The 22,797-nt window shown below is 40.8% G+C and overlaps 1 protein-coding gene across 1 annotated transcript in view; it reads right to left on the bottom strand.

Annotated features, from left to right (window-relative positions):
• RYR3 (ryanodine receptor 3) overlaps positions 1 to 22,797 on the bottom strand; it is a 479,789-nt gene that overhangs the window by 197,941 nt on the left and 259,051 nt on the right. The window contains exons 18-20 of the mRNA XM_033107698.1: positions 21,289 to 21,530; positions 11,815 to 12,007; positions 1,285 to 1,501 (exon numbers count right to left, since the gene is read on the bottom strand). Coding sequence (XP_032963589.1) covers positions 1,285 to 1,501; positions 11,815 to 12,007; positions 21,289 to 21,530 — 652 coding nt within the window. The remainder of the gene's footprint in view (positions 1 to 1,284; positions 1,502 to 11,814; positions 12,008 to 21,288; positions 21,531 to 22,797) is intronic.

Genomic DNA, 22,797 nt, shown 5'->3' with positions numbered 1-22,797 from the left:
CTTTCTCCTGGGAAGCCTCTTCTGAGTCACGAATACTTTTATGACAACTCAGTGGGGAGGACAGCGTGAAGAAGCAGGAATCGCACTTCTGCTCATGTTCTCTCCCTGCTTGGACCCTAGCAGCCTGTGTCCATGAAAAAGCTAAAAGAATTCTTTGTCCCTCCGGCTTCTTATCTAGAATACACAGGAAACAGATGACCGAGTCCTAGGATGACCTCTGGCTCACAAACGCCTCCCCAGTTTCCTATTGAAATTCTCAGCTCCAACTACTTTCCAGGGACTGTACTAGGCTCTATGAGGCAGGCAGAGAAATGCTGCAGTTTCTATTCCACGGGACTTCACTAGCATGAACCGCAGGAGGTAAGAAGTAAATTCATGCACATGCACACACAGGTGAATGTAACATAATATTCGCAAATACGAATATTGTGGCAAAATACATGCTCGAGACCATCTACAGGCGAAAAGACTTATATTCCTATCAACTATGAACCCAAGTGCCTCCGAGACAAGGTCCCTTTTCCTTTATTTCTCTAACATCTTGAATAACAATTTGAGTAGCACTAGTGTGCAGGAAACACTGAAAGCTGTTGTATGCATCTCGTCATAACCACGTGAATGTGTCTCTCCCAAAATGAAGACTCTGGAAAGGGGAAAAAAATGTTCATTTATCAGCACTTTCAAAGTCCTCCTCGCTATCCCATTTCTTTCTGTTTTACTTCCAGCTCTTTTCTGAAATGTTCCTTCTCCTCCAGTCAGGTGGGAATAGTCATTATCACCTGTACCTAGTTCTTGTTTTTACTTCTCAGCCCTTATTGATCCCATTCCGGTTACTTCAACCCTGGATGTCCATCCCCAGGTAAGCTTATTAAAGGTCCTGATTGAATTCTATCCTCTCTAACACAGACTTCTAGAAATATAATAGCCCAAAGGGCATTCCTAGCATTTACTTGTGCATACTCTTCAGTCTGCATTTATTACATTTAGACTTTAAAAAGATAATACATTTGCTCCTTACCTCTTCAACTTGTTATGAATTCCCAGAGAGTATTGAGATCTTGCTGCCTATGCTTCACAGAGCCTAGTACAATGCCTTGCATGCAGCAAGTACTTGACTTGTTCATTGGCTGAGAAATCCCTAAAGAGCTCAAGCTACACATACGGTGGAAACATGAGGAACAGCGATTGTTCATATTACATGACAGTTTTACAGAATGTATAGTAAGAATGGTACAAGGACAACGCAGAAAGAAGGATGACCTCCTGCTGGCAGCTTGAACCTACCTGACTGGTGTCTATGGGGCATGGGATGAAAGAGGCTTGGGAGAGGAACTGGGTGGTACCCAACAGATCTCTGATGCCTTCAGCATCGCGTTTATATTCTTTGACAGGCTCCAATCTCATCTTTTCTTTGGGAAGTAAGGCTTCATAGCAAGGGGCATAGCCCGAGGGAGGCAGAAACTTGAATTCTCCATGACGTCCACCCATCAGGAAACGTATTCTGTGCCATTTGGAGAGACCAGGAAGAGAGAGGTTACAAAAATATCCTAGCCCATGTAGGTGAAAATTCAAGATCAGTTCTCACCACTCCAAAATCATTTTGTTGGGAAGTGACAATTTAGATTCAGCACAGCAAACATTCTAAAGTAGGCAACAAAGCAGTGGAGAGAGGATCAAGTATCAGATCCTCAGTGGACTCATGTCAGCTAAGTTCCAACAAGCTAATTTGAATGTTAATACCACTACATTTTAAAAAATGGTCCTTACTCTAGTAGGTAAATCATTCCTCTACATATGATTACTAGAGTATTAAAAAGAATAACAGTGATGATGATAACATTATTCTCTGAAAATATCACTGGCATTATAGCACGAGAACTTTAAGTCTTTTTATTTGAGGGAGATTACTCACACACCAATTAAAGAAAGCATGATATAACGATGTGAGGGAAATTGGAACTTCTTATTTTAAGACGCAGGCAAAAGATTAAGTAACACCAGAGTATTAACACACAAATGGTATACAGGCCAAGAGACCTGAATAGAAATGAGACTCTCCAGAGGCTGCAGTTCCCCAAAGCAGCCATATGAGGGCGACTCTGAGGAAGCAGCAGCAGGTGGCCACCACCCTAAGGGGCCAAATGGGAGCAAAGTGTTTGCTCACTACTGTGTCAGTGTCTTTCTCAGGGGTACTACTGCCCTGCTGGCCTCCACCCTGGCCCACTTCAGCAGTGCCCGCAGGGACCTCCCAAGGAAGGAAAGGACAGTTGGGGGCTCATAGTAATGGCCCGCACTCATTACCAATACACTGAAGTCTTTCAATATTTTAATTTAGCATTCTGGCTGAAAGTGAGCCCCATACCTATAGGTTAGGTTAGGATGAGGGCTAGACCCCAAAGCTCCCCCTGCAAGGAGGAGAGAGTGCAAGTGAACTATTTCCAAGTGATAACTTCATGTGCTCCTAGGTCTGTAACTAGAAATATCGCTTTTGCAAAATCAACTGCAACCCCATTAAACTGATGAGGAAATATGACTGAAGTTTTATGTAATTAAAACATGCAAAGATATGTAGCCCAGCGGGGTCAACAATTGCACACAGAAAAAAAAATCAGTGCACACTTGTACACACAGTACCTGCACACAACTTTGAACAACTATTTACTGAGCCCATATGACTTGCGATGTCCTCTGCACTAAGGATTCAGCAATGAACAAAGCATACAGCAGGCATCCAGGTAGACAAATAGACCTAATTACCGATTGGGAGGCATTTGATGAGGGAATAAAGAGGGAGATATAAAATAACTCAGGGCAGGGGGTTGCTCCTGTATTGGAGACAAGGAAGGCCTCTCTGAGGAGGAAATGGGTGAGTTAATCCTGTGAGGGATAAGGTGAAGACAATGAGTTCAAAATCTGGAGGAGGAACATTCTGGGCAGAAGAATGACACATGCAAAGGCCCTGAGGTAGGGAAGCGTTTGGGTGGAGGGTGGTGTGATGAGAACAGGAGAACCAAGGGGCAGGAGATGAGGCTGGACCCTTCCAGGCCTAGAGCAGGCAGGGTCTGTGAGCCACGGCAAGGAGTTGGGATTTTCTTCCGGGTGGAAAGCTTCTGAGAGATTTTAAGGAGAAGAAATGTCATATTTTTCAAGTTGCTCTATGTAGACAGGCCTGACAACTAATGAGGAAGCGCTTGGAGGCACCGGACATGCATCTAGTCACAGTGAGAGATGAGGGTAGGTTGGATCAAGGTGATGATGGCGAAGGTGAGGAACAGCAGCCAGATCCCACTTTTGTTTTGGAATTAGGAATGTTAGGAATTGCTGATAGCGTGGGCATGTGCGTGGAGGGGGATGAGGTATATGGGGGAAGGAGTACGATCTAGCAAAGTTCTCACAGCACCGCTCTCCCACCAGGCCTCACTTCCTTTAACTGAAATACCGTGTTCCCCCGAAAATAAGAACTAACCGGAAAATAAGCCCTAACCCCCTGAACGTAAGCCCTAATGCGTCTTTTGGAGCAAAAATTAATATAAGACCCTGTTTTATTTTCGGGGAAACATAGTATTTTGGTAGGGCAGCTTTGCAAGAGAGTCTCAGTGTTGGCTGAGTAATTATGATTGTGGAAATGCCTAATTATGAAAATGGAAAATAAAAATCTTCTCAACTGAGAGATATTAAGGTTTTTTCCCCCCTCCCAATACAAATTCTTTATCCAAAGAGCATTTTATAAAATGCTGTTGTGAAATTAATTATAGAAATTATATGAAACTTCCCACTTTCCCGTTTTAAAGAACTAAACAACAATGACATACAATTAGAACCACAATAATCTCTTGTGAATGTTCCTGCATAAAATGCTCTGCAATAGGGCATAATCTATGTATATTAAAATATGGACAATGACATTAAAACAAAATTGAATCATTAGCCTGCCATGTTACTAATTTAGTGAAACTTCAGGAAATAATGACTAAGCCTTGAAATTATTTTCTGAGAACTTCCCCATTCAGCTGCGATACAACAGATTGTGTTACTGACATGTTGAAACTATGGGATAAAACTGGATCTTTTGGAGCAAAGAATGTGCGTGGGACTTTTTTTCCCCCTTCCTCTTCTGGTTGAACATCCTTCTTGGGAGAAGCTGAACGGGGAGCTTGTACAGCAAATGCAGTCTTTGTTCCTCACTAGTGTATGGATTCCAAGAACAAGTAAATGGCCTACGAGGACTTCTAGACTTAATTATTCATGAGCTCTCTTGCCAGTTCTGTTTAGTTTTAAAATTTCTCTTACGTTTTAAAATCTGCTGTCATCTCTGGACAGATAACGAATCAAGAAAGGTAGAGTTCCATGTAGCACTTAAGGAGAACAATGCTTTCTGCTTTTATATCCAGTTATTAAAAGGAGAATGATAGTTTGGTTATAAATCTTAATCTTATCTCCTCTAATGGCCACACACACTGTAAAACAATGATGTAACATAGCCAGTAATCCGTGTTGACTGCTTACTGAATGAAGCATCATCTTCAAAGGCCTTATGCCGTGCTTCAGTGGGCAGAAGGAACAGTCCTGGGTTGCTTCCAAAGCCCTGCCAGACAGGAGCCCTGCTTCCCAGCAGCTGGTGCCACGCACACCCACTGCCCACGGCTCCTCCCCTCACTGCCCACGAGCAGCTGCCCAGAGACTGTTCCAACAAACCACTGCCACCATTTGAGGTCCTGCTCGTAGTCCTTCCTGGGCAATCCAAACTGACCAGGTCAAAGGAGAGAACTAGGGAGAAAATATAAGTTTGTAGGGAATATCAAAAGAAAGAAATAAAAAATCTGAAATCCACTTTATTTGAGAATATTAAAATTGGCCTCCCCTCTGTCTTGGAGTTTTGAGCAGAATCCCCAAAGGTGGATAATTCAGTGAAGGCCAATATTTTCACACTGAAGTGAGGTGCTGGATCAACTATGGAGGAGCTACCCAAAACTGTGAAAGCAGTTCTGTCAGCTTTAGCCCACCGCACACCTTCACGAGGATAAGGAAGGTAAAGACGTCATGTGGAGAGAACTGGCAGGGAGACAGGGAGGCGGGAGGTTCTCCTACCTGAAGTCAAAGAATGCGAGCTTCAAGGAACTATTCAGAAGCTTTAGAAGTGTCCCTTGAAATTTGGTGAGGGACACATTTGCCCGGGGAAAGAGCGGGGAAGGAGGGAGGAGGCTCATGGGAAAAAGGGACAGAAGTAGGGCCAATGACTGTGTTCCTGGAAGGCCAGGTGAGCCAGATGCCAGCCACCACAAAAGGAATTATGCCCAGGAGGGCAAATAACTGAGCAGAGATGAGAAACCCATAGGCTGAGGGAGGTGAAAGGCCTATGCAGGGGGAGGGGGAATACAGAGGGAGGTGTGTGGTCAGCTTGAGGGAGCAACCAGCACAGGTGGTAACGCTGGTGTCCAAGGAACTGCAGTCAGAGACTCCTAGTCTGAGGCTCTCCAAAAACAAACAAACAAACAAGCAAACAAAAAACTACAGAAGGGCCCCAGAAGAGAAAGAGGCAACCATTACACAAAGAAGCAGCAATTATACAACTCCTACACAAAGATCTGATGCCACAAGACAGCTTCACCAACTCCATAGGATGGGCCTTTCCAACAGTCGTCTCTCCCCCTGGACTCCACTCTCGAGGCATCTGAGACAGGAGCTGGCTAACTGGGGCGAAGCTCCACCGACAGGGACAAGAAACCAGCCTCAAAGCTGTAGGCTGAAGTGGGGCAAGGCTCAAACATCAACTGGATACAAATCTGGAGTTTTCATATTCAAATAGATGGAACTTTTAAATTACTGACAAGATAGCTCTTGTTTTTATTCTTAACAGGAGTAATAATGGCTATGGAACCTGCCCAAGAACTTACCCAGAAGTCCAGAGCGTGCATTTGAAAGAGTAGAAGGAGAAACCACAAAGCTACACCTACCTAGTCTGCTCCTTTCAATAAATCCATTATCTAGTACTTAATATTAGCCTTTTAAATCTTTTGCCTCATTCATAAATGGGAAATTTCCAAATAGATATAACTCTCTCTTCTCTAGGTGTATTCTTCCCTGCTCCTTGGGTTCCACTGAACCCTCCCAGCACCATAAAAAAGGTTAAATTTAAACAAAAAATTAAGAATTGAGTTCATTAAAATTAGTTTGTTATCCTCAGATTTTTCTCTATATTGATGGATTTTAAAAATCAATTTCATTATTCAATTTAATCTCTTTCACTAAAGCACTTGTATCATCTTCTGGGGTTCTTCCTATAACTCAGACATTCCATCAGCTCTCAAAGAAGGTATTTTTTTTTGCTTCTTAAAATGATTACAGCAAGCAGCTGTGTCTTTAGATACCCCCACTTCAGAATGAGCAACAACTTCAGTAATAGTCACCTGGGAGTAGTGAAGTTTTGGGATGTGTAGAGGAATTTTCTATTTACTTGACTAATATTTTGAAAACAGAGCAAATTGTACTGAAAAATCCTCTCTAGCACTTTCAGTTTCATCTTTTGAAATGTATGCATTTTTGCTTGCCAGTTTGCAGAAGAGATGAGAATACCTGGTGCAAATTCCCAGATTTGAAAGACTGACCCACGAATTAAAAAAGTACAGTAAAATCAAAGCTTTACTATGCTCAGAAAGGCTGACTAGGTTTCTTTATTCAAACCTTATCAGCAAACATATGAAGTCACTTTAGTCTTAGTTACTAGATGTCTCATTACTCTTATCTGCTGTTGAGTTACCCACCTCCCCACCAGAGACTTGGGATGGTGTCCCAAAGAACAAAAAGATACAGGCTGTGGTTAAGAAGACAAAGAATTAGCAAGCTTTTGCTGACCTGAATTTAACTTATAAGTCACGATTCACAATTGCATCTTTAGTCCATATTGCTAAGATGGGAGAAGAATCTGAGTTATGTACGTTCCCATATTCGTAATCTTTCTGGCCAGTGTTTGATGAAAGCTCAGGGCAATCCAGCCAGTGCTCATCATGTTCTTCACAGAAATATATTTATCTCAGCAATAATTTCCACAGCATCGACCACAGCAAGCTGGAAATGGCGAAGCTGTTGGTTCCCTGAATTTCAGCCAAGCTTGGTGGATACTAACAGAAAACAAACACCAACCGCAAACACCAACCATCTTTGGATATTATTGTTTTTATAAATTAGAACGGGCTGGTAAAAGAGATATGTTAAGATGAGAAAATAACCTATGGGGAAGTTCAACTATCGCTATAACATACATTCTACTACAGTGACTAATTCATCAATTTTCTGCAAACCAAAATGTAGCACCCAAGTTTCACTAAATATTGCAGCTTCTGTGTAATGTTCTCCATGTGGTCCATGCCATCATGCCTTTTTGCAGGGTGAGACCACCTTTTACGAAGACCTTCCTGGCACCTGAGTAACTCAACCTTTTGGGTGGCTTCCAAGGTACATATGCCTCATCCAAAATTCTGTCGCAAAAGGGACAGGGCTGTTACATCAAAGCCCTGCTACACTAATCATACCGGTCATAAATCACAGTGAGAATAAAACTGAGAAAGCATATTCATAACAGTTAGAAGAGAGTACATATTGATTTGTGGATTTTGTTAGTAATTACTCATGCTGCCTTTGACTTCACTGCGGGAAAATCTAATTGGAAAAGATTTCTGCTCTTTGATGACTGCTGGCAGGCACATGCTAATCAGGTGTTATTAACAACATAGTTTGCAATTATAAAATAACTGTGGGGTCGCAAAGTCAAGACTACAACCTCAGCAAGTAGGAGGAAATGGGGCTGTAAAAGAGAAATCTAATTTAGAGGCCACACAGAAGTTAAAAATGAGAACATTTCTAAATCCTCCTGTGACAGAAGAATCTTTCTCTCGATGGGCGTAACCTTGTACCTTGCTGGGAGGGACACTATATACCAGGCAAATAGTCTACTATATTGGAAATAATTTCTTTTCAATTTTATTATTACACACATTTATTTTCAATAAGATACTTTAATTAACTTGGAATTAGGTTCCTGGTTTCCCTGTCTAGTTTTTTGCACAACCAAACTAAAGTAGTAGACAGAGGAACTGCTAGGTTTCGGCACCAAATCATATTTGACCAGTTGATGTAAGAGTAAGTATTGGTTTATCAATTCCATTTACTCTTAAGGGAAAAGAAACAAACTGGTTACTCTCCAACATGGGACCAGCACTGACTGACCAATGACATCCTGTGACAGACTGGATGTACTTTAATAAAGTGTTATTTCTCAAGTATGCAGGCCAACTGCGATTCCATCTCTCCTCAGATCATATCCTGTTCTGAGAACCAAAGACAGGAATATCTCGTGATATTTTCCTGACAGAGAGGAGGCTTGAGAGACATCAAGCTTCCGGCACCAAGCTCTCAGGTTTGCTGTTTCAGTTGCGCTAAGCAAGAATCTCTCACATCTACGGTGTTAACTTTTCGAGTTAACACATGTGGACAGTTCAGTTTCTTAAATTCTCTCAGCAGTTGTGCCTTAGAAATGGGTTAGACATCTCATTTTTATTATCTTGGAACTTTGCTTCTCTTTCTCCCATGCACTGAGAAGGCTGCATGATCTGCTGACCTAGAGACAAGATGCTAGAAACATCCTCCACATGTGGATGCATTTCAGTCACCTATTTCTTCATTTGCTACCTGCAGTTCTTTCCAAGAAAAGATTTGAGAAAAATCCCCACCCAAAACCATCAAGACAACAAAAACAAAACAAAAAATCCCACACACTCAAAAGTCCTATCTCACAGCTCTGAGGAAGATTGGATGGATGAGTTAATAATGATTAAAAATCATTATGCAACTTGCAAGACTGGATGTACTATTCTCTAAACACATAATACTCAGAAAAGCCCATTAGGCAGCAGACTGGAAAAGACCTCTCTTCAGAGATTTGACTTCTAGCTAAGTATTTTTCTCAGATGAGGAGTAAAATCCAGTGAGCAGGATGTGGTCAAAATAAAGAAGGGAAGGGCACTGATGCTGGGTGGCAAAGGCCATTAACCATCCAGGCAAATGTGGTCCTGGGAACTGGCTGCTCAGAGTGAGCAGTTTCCCCAGAAGAAAGGCCTTGAGTCATCAGGTGGATGACCCAAATGCTGTTACATTGTGTTTCGATTTTTATTCATTGTCTTTATTTCCAGGGAATGGAGTGGGGAAGATGTATAACTGGGCTTACTTTGGTTTCCCACCCTGATTGCCAGAGAGACGGTCTTTATTTCAATCAGTTTTCTCTGTGCTTATAACGCCTCTGTCTTTCTATAATTCTCCTTGTTTTCTACATACTCCTTGTGGATATCAACGAGGAATATGTTACACCACACATAAAAAGGGAGAATTGGGATAAAATTCTCACGGAAATATCCTCTGAACAGAGAAACACAGGTAAAGAACTGTCAACTCTTTAGTATATAGTCCATGGGGGCTGATGTAAAATTCTCTGGCTTGAGTTTGTGATGAGTAGAGTTGCAACCCTACCAAAGTTTTACAATGGTGGTTCTCCATTTCTTACAAGAATCTCCAACAATGATGTTTAATTTCAATATGCTATATCCACCTACATGAGAATACTTATAAGTATGCATGTGTGGATTTGTGTATATGTATGTGTATGCTGTGTCATTATGCACGTTTGCAAACATGAATTACTGTGTGCTGTGTATGTTTGCATATCTGTGTCAAATTCTAAAGGTTGAATATCATTTACAAAGGATGATTTTTTGTTCCTAAATAGTTTATTTAAACAGAATTTTTATGCTCTATTAGAAAACATGGGAACATGTCTTAGTTTATCAATCTCCTGAGGTGCTGAGGTCTATCGCAGTGGTGTCACTCTGGAAATCCCATCACTTGGATGTTTGGAGCTCCGAGGTCATTTCTTTATGGTCCCAGCTCTAAGTCCTGCTCTCCACAACTCTCCTCTTTTCAAGGCTCTGTCTTGGAAACCAGAAACCATGGAAACCATGGAAACCAGAGAGATCCTAACTGTGTTGAATGTCGTTTCCCACTCAATTGACTGTGATCTCTTTAATGGGCAGAGATTAAGAATGGCTAAGAAAGTTTTGGAAAAGGCAAGTTATAATAAGGTCTTGCCTTGTAGATATTAAAATGTATTGTCAGATTAAAATAGTTAATATAGTTAATACAGCCTCCAACTGATATAAGGAAAGGAGGCAGAGCAGTGAACGCAAGAAAAACAGCATGCAGAGTAGAAGCCCAATTTAAGGTAAAAATATTGAGATGTATAAATAAAAAGGCAATATGATTATCTCTGGGTGGTACGATTATAAGTTCTTGCTATTTTCTTTGACTTGCATTACTTTGATAAAAGGGAAAAAAAAATAGAAAAAAACCGAAGTACAAAAAGGTAAATCACAAACAGGGAAAAATATTTAAAACCAATAATAGTTCAAACCTTAATATATTAAAACAGATTGACCCAAAAAATTAATACCAGAAAGGAAGAAAACACAAAATTTACAAAAAATATTGGGTTAAAATAATCTGTAAAAACAGCAAGCCTAAAAAAATGCTTAACCACATCTGTAGTCAAATAGAAAACTAAAACTTTAAGATGCAATTTCCTCAAATTAGCACAGATGAAAAATAACTAATAATAGTAAAAGTTCATGAGTTCCCAATCAATTGTGTATTCCCATTCACAATGAGAGTGGAAGCCCAAACCCTTTATCTGAAATTTTTGGAGTTATGTTTCAGACATCAGAATTCTTTAGATTTTAAAAAAGAAAGAAGGTACATATAATATATATTAAATAGACGCTCCAGTCAGGGGTTGTATTCCATAATCAAACACATTAATATTTCTACAGTTAAACATGGAAATATTCACAAGAAGTGGAATAAGTAAAAGACGAAAAATAGCCTCATTTCTGTTCATGGCAGTTTTCACACAAAATGAGTTCAGGTCAGATTTTGTGATGAAATGAATTACGCACAAATTTATGTTTCTCAGAGCTTTTGAGATTTCAGAGTTATTGATAATGAGTTCTGAACCGTTCATACAATCTTACTGAAAATCTATTCAGCCATGTAATTTTAAACTTAAACTTTAAAAAGTTCATACCTTTCGACCTACTTTTATGAGGAACTAAACAGAAATGCAGACAAAAAGTTATGCTGAAGGATGTTCATAGTAATTTATAACAAAATGGAATCAGCATGACAGTCTAACAACAAAGTAATGGCTATATTACGGGAGGGCCAAATAAAAGGATACGCTATGGCCATTTGAATCATTTGGAGGAGGATACTTAATGACTCAGGAAAAGGCTTACTACATATTCCTGAATGAAAAATAATCGAGACATAAAACTTCCTATTTAGTGTGATATCAATTAAAAAAGACAATATTTGTAGAATAAAAGACTTGAAGAAAAGACACCAAAATACCAATAGAGATTATAACTAAATGTTGGGATCATGGGTGATATTTATTGTCTTATTTATAACTGTATCTTTCAAATTTTTTATAATGAGCATGTAATACTTTTTGTAATTATCAACGTCATTTTCTACACAGGACTTATCTTATTATCTGAAGATATTATGTAACCACTGGCAGGAGGTATGTGTTCAACAAGTCTGTACGGAGTGAATGACCCTGCCCTGCTCTCCGCTTTTCACCATCACTTTCTTGGTGGAGTTGGGCTGAGGGTGCTGAAGCCCTGAGGGGATAATCACAGTCCCCAGCTCACAGGAGTGGTGGGGGGTGGGGTCACGGCTACTCTCCATGAGATCACAGCCATAACTTACTTGACACCTGCTGAAAAGCTCACCACAGGGAAGAAGAGCCCATCTGTGCCAAAGTTCTCAAACATCCCCTGCACAGGCTGCCCGTTGATGCGGAAAGAGATGCTGGGCACTCCGAGGTCGAGGCAACAGCTCACCACGTCGTCTGATTTCAGGAGGTGCTGGTTGACGGAGGCCACGGCTCTGGGAATGCGGCCTAGTGAGCAAAGAACAACAGGAAGGAATGTGGACCTGTGGAAGAAACGCTCACAGGCCACCAGTGGGAGGTGAGAAGTATGAGGGCACACAGGAGGTCTGGACAGGCTACTACCTTTGAAATGCAACTGCGCTTTCCGAAACTGTGTGAGACAAGCAATGAGAAATGATTTCCTAAGATGGTGAGTGGGCCGTCTGAGACGACATGAGTCTCAGAGGAAACTCGCAAGCTGTCAGAAATGAGAACAAACAAGAATTCGACCTGTTTAATGTGTGCCCAGATTCTGGCCTGGAGTTGAAAATAATGGACAGACTGCTTTTGCTCTCTTCTGTTTCCTCTCCATGATGTTCTGGCAGGCTTAACTACTGTTAGCCTAGTAATTAGTTTCTGAAGTTATGGAAACAAAAACAATAATAATCGCATTTCTTGTGGCTTATAATGTGTCAGGCACTCTTCTAACCAATCTACACGGAATAAATTCATTCAGAACTCACAACAACCTGACAACATTTTCATTTGCTAGATGAGGAAACTTGAGTCCACAAAGGTAAGTGACTTGCCCAAGGCTACAGAGTTAGTAAGTGACAGGACCAAGACTCAAGGCCAGGGGGCCTGGTTCTAGATATGCCCCTTAACTGCTACGTGCTATTACCTCCTGTGTGGTATACAGCACATCAGTCATTCACTTCATCAAAAGCATAGGAATAATAATGGTACCTGATCAACCACTCTTGATAGCATCACTGTGGGCATCAATGTACCCATTTTACAGATGTAGGAACTGAGCTTCTACTAAAATCACAGGTTCATGTAGCAGGTAAAGACTTGCAATTTGAATTCAGCCCTCTATGACTTCAAGACCTGTCCCCACACCCACCCTGTGCCATCTTGTTACAGCCCAACTGGAAGGACAAAGCAGGACTCGTCTGAATCACTTGGAGCCTTGAAAACCCTCACAGGGGTAGTGATATGGGCACGTTAGCATGGGATGCAGGGCCGTCAACGTGAAGAACAGCAAGGCCATCTAGGTGTTACACTATGCAGCAGCAGTTTGCTTGTTTGTCTTAAAGAATTTTATTACTTAAGATAGGCAGAGAAACACAGTCACTTATACTCTGTATTGGTGACCTCTTTCGCTATTGTTGCGTATCTCCTTCATAAGATGGTTTGCCATTTCCTGACATAACTTAAAGTAGTGAAAAAAATTACCTCTCTTTTCTATGTCACACCATTCCATTCTGAAATTTCTATAACTAAATTATCATAACTACTCCCCCACCCCCTAACAGGTTTACAAATCTACTGAGAAGAGAGTAACAAAGAGGCAAAAGTTAGGTATTAACATGGGGTTTCAGGAAAAAAATCTTTTTAATATATCTTGTTCCTTGATTATAGAAATAATACACATTCATTATAAACGCTCATTATACTCATATATATATAGAAAGTATGAACAAGAAAAAATTGTTACTCAATAATAAACAGTTCTCTTTCATACACACACACACACACACACACACTTACACTTTTAGTCCAAACTGGGATAGTATTTAATAACTTGATTTTTCAACTTACCATATTATGAACATTTTATTGTATAATGAAATAGTCATTAGAAACTGGATTTTAATGACTTTATGCCATGAAAAGTTAATTAAAAAAACACAACCCCTTATGATGGGTGAGTTGTTTATAAATTTTGTACATATATCTATTCTATTCCCAGCTTAGAATTAAACTGTTTATTATTTAATGTTTTCAGTGGTTATTGCTATTCTAGTAATAGATTTTAAACTAAATAATGGATTTTAAAATAGTAAAAATTGCTACACTCTCAATAATAATAATAATAATAATAATAATTAATAATAATTAATAATAATAATAATAATAATAAATTTAGATGCCCCCTTCTGGTGATTGACAAAACCATATTGTATTAACTCCCCACTCCTGCCCCCGGCATGCTTCCGCAAACAGTAATGAGGCTCAACACTGCCAGACACTGTGCTTGGGGCTGGAATCAAAGACAGAAGACCTAGTTTCTACCCTTAAGAAGTCCATAGTCTGTGGGAAACAAACATTCAAATAAAGAATCAAAATTCAGTGTAAGTATTGGAATGAAGGAGATGCCTTCTAGAGGTAGAGGATATCAAGTTGGTTCGGGAGTATGGAACAAGTTGACTTGAAGAATGAAAGTTTCCCTAGATAAATGAGAAAGAGCATCCCAGACAGAAGGAACAGCTTATGCAAAAGGAGTGTATGACATACAGTAAGCTCTCAATTAACATGGTCCATGGGTTTTTGGAAATTCCAACTTCAAATAAAATGACATACAAGGAAGCCAATTTTACCATCGGCTAACTGATACACATAAGAGTTAAGTTTCTATGGCATATTTCTGGTCACAAAAACATCACCAAACTTCTAAATAAAGACCCTACACACTTCCAATATTAAACACTGAAATAAAGATGAGCTATACATGCATTTATGAAAGATTAATAAAAACAAGTAAGATGATGATTTTCCAACCCACTTATTCCAGTGTGGGGTTGCAGGTGGCCAGAGTTTCCTCCGGAAGTTCAGGGAGAAAGGTGGGACCCACCCGGGTCAGGACTCCCTTCCCTTGCAAGGCGCCCTCACACTCACACCCGCACTCACTCAGACGGGACAATTTAGGCACGCTAGTTCACCTAATGCTCACAGCTTTAGGATATGGACAGAAACTGGAGTACCCGGAGAAAACCCACACAGATGTGGGGAGAACGTGTAAACTCCACACAGGCAGTGGCCCCAGCCGAGAACCAATTTATTTTCTCATCAACATTATGATAAAGTGATGTTGAACCAAATAATGTTATTTGAAGACCTGCTGTGTAGGCAAATGCTAGATTGGTGAGGCTGGAATGTGGGGACTGATGTGGGGGCTTCATGACGAGATGCGGTGAAGAAGTAAAGCTGGACCAGAACACAGAACCTGGATTCTCGGCAATGCAACCGCACACAACACACTCAACGCATGTTTGCAAATCAGCCCGCAGTGGCCCCAGACTCTGGTTTTATAACTGTACACCTTGTTTCATTACGAAGAATGAGGAGCAAGTTCCTCATTGTAGCACCTACAGTCAACCTTATTTAAAACAGAACAAATCTAAGCCAAACTTGAAGAGTGCGTGGGTTTGACACATTTCCAATTTCTCCATTTGAGGAGACTGATTACTTTCAGCTCCTTTTATGGAGTTTAGGCATCCCCGATTCCAGCGTCTTTTTTTTCCTTACCATATGCAAGTCTGTTATGAAAGGAACCTGGGATATTAAAACTCAGCAAATCTTGCTGTATTGTCTCACTCTTAAGATTGCTTATTTTCCCATTAAACACCAATCCTTCCTGCTTCAATTGTTTCTTTGTCAATTAGTTTAAGTTCTGGACAATATCACTGCAATCAAAGTCACAGATTTCTGTGAATTTGAGAAAACGAGAAACTAACTGAAACCCTAGGTTGGACAACTACCTTTGAAAGTATCCAGATCCTTAAAAATACCAATTAGAAGGACCTGTACCTTTCTGTGCTCATATCAACTTGGAGAAAACTAACAGTGCTGAATTGTAAGCCCAGGGCCCTCCCTCCTACCCTTCAGGGCTCACCGTTGGCGTCTATGCCAGCCCAAGCCTTGGCCCATAGAGATGAAGAGCAGCTTTCGTGGGGGATGCTCTCCATCCATAGCCGTGCCTCGATGCCATCAGAGGCTGAGCTCCGAGCTTTATTTCTTTAGCCTTCAATACGCCATATTGGCCAAACGTCTTTCTGAGAAACAGTGGCTGGAAGAATCTCTTCTGTCTGGCCTTTCTTTCTTGGTCGAAAACAACCACCAGGAAGAGCAAGTGTGTCCTTGTGGTAAACGACACTGCCTTGTACCTCTTTTTTCCTAAGAAACTGGGTGCCAAGGAGAAGTTGCTATTGGAACACTTGCTAAGATCATCCACAGGCAAACTGAACTCATAATCTGAACCTATTTTTAAAACATATGCAGTAGAGAACACAGAGTTGAGACCAACATTATCTAGAAACTAAAGAGAGACTGTTGCTAATCGCTGGATAGGAAGCATATTCTTAGCGAGCACTTAGGGCAATGTAATGGGATGTCTCTTTGAATAAAAAAGAATCCATTTCATATAATATTCATGTTATAAAAGCTCATCTGATAAAGTATATCTAGTTTTAAAATATGAATAGTGTGAAGATTCTGAAACTAGAAAATTAGGGAATTGTGAGATTGCTTTGTATAGGCTGCTTTATAAATCCATTGTCATCTATAGGAAGTAACCGCTGCTCCTATGAGGGCTTTCAAGGCTCTAAAGGGTTTGGAAAGTCCTGTAGCTCACATTTAAATAAAATACATGTCCTTCCAGTTGCTCTGTAATGAGATAGCATGGGGGTAGGGTTGGGAAGTGTCTTGAAGACATGAAGGCTGAGTTCAAATCACAAGTTTTTATCTGCTACAAGAAACTAGACCTGTGATCTTACTAAAAATCAGTTTCTACATCTGTAAAATGGGTACAGTGATGTCCACATAATGCCGTCAATAACTGTTTGTAAGGTCCAACTATTATTCCCAAGCTTTTGATGAAATGAATGACTAATGTCCTGTATACCACTCAAGAGGCAGTAACGTGTACCAGTTAAGAGATGTTTTTAGAACCAGATTCCCTGGGCTTGAGTCCTGGCTCTGGCAGTTACTAACTGTGTGACCTTCGGCAATTCACTTACCTATGTGGACTCAAGTTGCCTCATTTGTCAAATAAAAATAATAATGTTGTGGGGTTGTTGTGAGTTTTGAATAAATCATTCCATGTAGAGTGATTAGAAGAGTGCCTGACACATTGTAAGCTAAAATAGATGCTATTATTATTGTATTTGTAACTCCAGAAACTTTATTCCTAGGCTAATAGTAGATAAGCCTGCCAGAACATTATAGGAATATTATGTCTCTTGTAATATTAGGGAAAAAACCAATATGGAGAATCATAGTATTGAGTCCAGGAAGTGATTTGAAAAAATCACTTATTGAGTTATTGAAATCAATAAGTCCCTTTGTTGAAAAATAGTGCTCAAAAACAGTCACTTTCAAATATGTTTAAAAATAAGCTTCTGATCCCTTTCAAACAACCGACAGAAATGGGATGCTCTAGCAAGGAAAAGCAAAGTTGCTGCAGAAAGTGTTTCGCAGTCACCTGAACTGCTTTTCAAGATATTAGGAACTCTGAGTCATCCTAGAGACCCCCATTGAGACAGGATGGGGAGTCCCATAGCTAGTCAGAGGAAACCTCCCCTGCCTTAGAGGTTCAGGCCCATCTAAAGGCCTCTGGGAGCTCGGAAAGGCCATTCTCAGCCTAGCATTTTAAGATCAAGGGAAAAGCTCTTTTATCATTGGCTGCACATCTTCAAAATTACTGAAGAATCTTTTCCCGTGGGAATTAGTCTATTCTGATGAGTAATGTAGGCGACTGGAAAGACGGATACTCAGCATTTCCATCACCCCAGGCCCTGCAGAGCTTGGCATTATAACATAAACACAAATACTTAGGCGTCTGGAAAGAGAGCGGAGCCAAATACCCCCTCCACACAGCAGGGGGGCTGAAAAGGTCCGAGTCACAGTGGTGTGTGTTTCGATAGACATAGCAATACCCTGGGATCCATCTTAGGAGGGAGACAGGTAAAGACCCTCTTATACAAATTTGACTATAGAGATAAATTATCTTCATGAGTCAGACGTCATAACAAATCAGGAGGCACAATTTTACTCCATTCATTTGCTTCTTGTACCACTTATCTCTTGGGAAGGTAAATGCCTCTGCTTATGCCAATTTTGCAAGGGAAAAAGTTGTTAAAAGGGAAGAATAGGTGTGATTTCTCCTATGGAACTGCTCCGTAGCCAGTAACCTACTATAGGCTGCCCTGCTCCCAAATCACCTCCAACTTCAGATCTTAACGGCTGCATGAAGGCCACGTCTGCAGAGGGAAAGTGATGCCACGACAAGAAAAGAGCCATTCTTCCAAAAGGAAAATCACAGTGGCTGAGCTGACTCAGGATTCTGTAGAGAAGGTTGGGCAGGGTCGAGAAGGGGATGTTTCTACAGCTGATGTTTGAAAGTGAATTCATAGGCTTTGGTGGTTAAATAGACCTATGAAGGCTACGGTCCTGCTAGACAGCAAAAGCTCACTGATGCTCCTAGGATGTCACTTTGAAACTTCGTTTCCCATTTAGCATGACACTTGGGTTATCCCCTTAGGATGGGGCTACTCTCAGGGTCGCGAGTGAGGTACCCAGAACTCTGGACTTAGACTTTATGATTTTAGTGGACTCCATGGACAATGAGGGACGAGAAAATCATGTCTACTGGGTATCAAGTGTGTGTCAAGAACTTCGTGTCCCTTATCTCATTTAAATTTTATAAGAGCTATAGAGCATATCTTCATTTTATCTGAGGAAAACAAGTAATCCTGAGAGGTTAAGTAATCTTCCCAAGGTCAAAAAACCAGTAAAGTGGAGGAGCGGGGATTCAAACCCAGGCATAACTCGAAAGCCATGATGTTTCTTCTTGGTTCTTTCCAATTACAAATGTTAGGGACCCTGCAATTCTTCCCAACGACTGCAACATTAAAGACCAGTTCAAGGCAGTGTCTTAATTTATGCACACAGATAAGTTTAAAGTTAATGGACCAGGGCATTTATATCTCGAGGAAAACGAGAAAAATTGTCACCACCAGTTTCCAATCTCTCTCTCAAGGCACCCTCCATTCTCTCTTACAACGGGTAAGTTGGAGTGTCACTCTCATTTCATTTCTTCATCAGATAATTGCCCTTTCATCAGATAGTCTGAAATTCACTGCTGCCCTGGTGGGCGCCGTTAAGGAAAATCTTATTTCTTCAGCTGGAGCACATGCTGACATAGTTACCTGCACTGTCTTGTGCAAGATATATGTTCCCTGGGTGCTGGTTGGAGAATTCAGAATAAGGCCCAGATCCAAGGAAGCTTTGTGTTTCAGTGAGCATGAAAGCTATAAATCTTACAGTCACTGGCTTCTCCCCTGAATGCACAGGTACGACATTCTATTACTAAGTGTGGGTAATGTAGAGACAGTCAGCTTTGGAAAAGCTGAGTCCCAAGCCTCCTTCCCCTGAGTGCAGTCATAAGAGCCACTGTTAGTGACAATTGGTGTGAGCTTGGCACAGTCACCGTCCTGGCCTTCAGAGTAGGCAGCACAAGAGGGGTGAGGGGGGCACTGCCCACACCTGTGCACTGTGCGCTCCCGGAATGACAGACAATTAGACGGATGTTCAGGTCCTGAAATGCACAGACAGCAACCCTTCCTGGATGCATGATAAGTGGCTTCTCTGCCTCCTGACTGATTGGTGCATTCATTCTGCAATTTTTACAAAAGGATATGCTAAGTGCCCCATCCAGTGCTGCAAAGTCTGGAAAAGATTGAGCAATATTTTTTTTTCTTTGAGGATGGTTAATTTATCTTTGAAATGAGAGTCCCATTTGTTTCATCCAAGGGCCTGGGTGTGCTTCATATTTCCTTAACCAGTCCCCACATGGAGTTCTGTTCAGGTATGGACTGGGCCCAGAAAATAATCTTGTGATATAGTGATAAGATGGCAGGAGATGAGCAGCAATCAGCACACAGTGGGGTAAAAATCTTCTCCGGTCAATCCCTTTCATTCCTTCACAGATTCAATCCTACCAGATTCAGGAGGTGCAGATGTGTGTGAGCACGACAACTCTTTCTTCTCAAATCGCTTCCCAAGAGGCAACTTTCTGAGAACCTTATAACATCTGATGATATCCTAAGCTAAAGGTTACTCCTGTACAGCCACAGCTTTGGTGGCCCCATAATGGGATTCTGAGAAGATCCACCCCTATCCTCCTTGAAGACAGAACAAGGGAATATTAAATTGCGAGGTTAAGAGAACAACAAGACAAGATTTGCACTTACTCTAACCCATCATCCTGCCATTTTGCATCTGCTTTTGTTTGTACCATGCTGTCCTTTGGACCCACAAAATGTGGTCAGAGACTTTCTTTTTCTTCCCTCAAATGACCCAGGACCAATAAGTATATAACTAAGTTTACACCATTCCTAAAAGTTTTAAAATGTTTAAAATGAATGTAAAACAGCACACACACACACACACACACACACACACACACACATACACACAACCATACTGACCAATTGAAAATAAAGACCAACTGCAAGAAGCATGTCATCAGGGCTTGAGCTAACAGCTTTAGCCTGAAAGCTAAGGGAAGAAGGAAAACGTGAGGGCTTCCCAGTTACAAAAGAAAAATATACAGTTTTGTCTTTTAGAAACAAAGTTTTCCCTCGTACTGGATTTAAGGGAAAATGTGTGTCATGGTTCCTTATGCAAGAGGCACACAGCACAATGCTTATATAAGGGATTTCTATATGGGACACAATGTCTCCAATTGCAGTTTTGCAAAAGATGCAGGTAAGACATGCTGTGGACAGCAGGGGTAGAGCTCTGATTCTGGGATGAAAGCATGAGTGTTCTTGCATTTTCACCTAGGCAGAAGCCAACCCATTCCTCCCCAGGCACAAGCATGGTCGTACTTAGGGGAAAACATTAATGTGCACGTTAGAAAAGGAAGCTTTGGATTCTTTTTAAGAGATTAGCATCTATTATGTGTCAGGTACAGATTCAGACATTTTATAGTGTATCGTGAAGCAATATGCTGCACTGACAAGATGTTGGACTTGTAGCCCGATCCAGATCCTTTCCAGCATGACTGTGAATAAATTCCTTAACTATTTTTGGGCCTCAGTTTCCATGTATGTAACATGAGGTCAGTATCATCTATCTTAAGGGGTCATTGTAAAGATAAAAATGAGAGAAAAAATATTTAAAAGGTATATAGCTCACTGTCCAGTAAATAAACGCTGAGTCTCTTTCTCCTAACCTGTTTGCCCATATAATCCTGAAATCTTATGCGATTAGGATTGTACAGATACAGACATTGAATTTGAGAAAAGTGACCTGTACTAGATGATGCAGCTGGTCGTGTCAGTGCCATGGTTTAAAATCAGGACAGTCTCTTTTCAATCTGACATTCTTCTCACCTAACCATCTATTTAGTTGAGACTCTTACATCTATTATCTTTTAAAGAGAAAGGAACCATTTCCACTCGAACAATTCAAGCCTCAATCATCCCCGGTAAAAGGGGCCAAAGCCTTGGCAAGGTACTCACCTGACCAAAGGTGAAGTCCATCAAAACCATAGGAGTACAGGTCATCACCGACGCCATTTCCTCCCCACCCTTCTCCGCCTCCGGGGTAGGGAGCGTAGCCTGAGGACGAGGCCCAGCCCACCCGCAGGTGTGTGGGCTCCGCCGTTAGGAAGGGGTCCACCTGGTCGATAAGAAGCTCGAAGTACCACTTCTTGTACTGCGCTGAGCCCCCAGCAACTCCCAGAAAGATATTCGGCCGAATACTGAAATTAAACATGGGACAGGTGGCCTTTATAGACTTTGAAGAACTGAGAAAGCAAATTGAACCAGACCATGAGGCACTGGCCCACTGAAACCTCATTGCAAGAGCAATTTTGTGTTTTTCATGTTGTTCTAAAGTATGATAAGCTTTGAGCCTCCAACATTTGATCAAGTGCTTAGTGGGAGGTGTCAGGGCAACATTAATTCCATTGTAAAATCTAAAAATTCTCTCTGTATTGAAATGTTCCATTCAAGGCAACCAACATTTACTGAGTGGCAACCATAGATAAAGATGTTGAAAACGTAATGTAGAATTGCATGCTTACAAACCCTTGTTTCTTATTGCAAGTGAAAGAAATGACTTACTCCAGTTCTATCTTCTGGTAAATTGGTTTAATCACCCCAATTTTCATATCAGCAGCTTTGTCACCCAAGCATTATTAATAACAATGGTCTCTTAAAAGCATTAAGAAGTCACATTAGAAATAAGCCAGTTAGAGAAGACAAATAATGCATGGTATCACTTATTTGTGGAACACCCCCCCCCCAAAAAAAAAAAAGTTCAACTCATAGAAACAGAGTAGAAAAGTGGTTGCCAGGGACTTGGAGGGGGGAATTGTTGGAAATAGAGGGAGGTTGCGAAAAGGGCACAATCTTTCCGTTATAAAATGGATAGGGTCCGAGGAAGAATCTAATGTTAAAACATGGTGACTATACTTGGTAACCCTATATTGCATAAGTGAATTTTGCTAAGAGAGTAGAACTTAAATGTCCCCCCCTCACAAAAAAAGAAAAAAAAAAAGAAAAAAGGAAAACAAAAAAAGAAAGAAGAAAGAAAGAAAAGAAAGGAAAAAGGTAAACAACTAGTGAGGTGATGACTATCTTAATGAACTCTTTGGGGAGAATTCTTTCATAATATGTATGCATATCAAATCATCACGTTATACATTTCAAACATCATATTGTTGGTCAATTTTACTTCAATAAAGCTGAAAAAAAATAAAATTCAACCTAAATGACAGAAAAAGGTATGAAAGAAGAAGTCACTCTTAGGCAACCTTGTCAAGAGCTGGAGGTTTTAATGTATCCAACAAAATGGTTAAGAGCTTGGGATAAAACTCTTGGAGTTTTTCTGAGAGGTCTACTGTTTCGGTTGGGGGCGATGTCCCATTATGGGTTGGCAGGGAAAATCAGGCTGGTGCTAAGAAGAAGAAAGTCTGTGTGGATGGCTCAGGTCTTCTGACTGCTCTACCCTTCAGAGGAGGAGGT

The sequence above is a fragment of the Rhinolophus ferrumequinum genome, chromosome 6 (assembly GCF_004115265.2).
Source record: "Rhinolophus ferrumequinum isolate MPI-CBG mRhiFer1 chromosome 6, mRhiFer1_v1.p, whole genome shotgun sequence".
Classification (NCBI taxonomy): domain Eukaryota; kingdom Metazoa; phylum Chordata; class Mammalia; order Chiroptera; family Rhinolophidae; genus Rhinolophus; species Rhinolophus ferrumequinum.
Note: the sequence above shows the minus strand (reverse complement) of the source record. Positions and strands in the feature narration are given on the sequence as shown.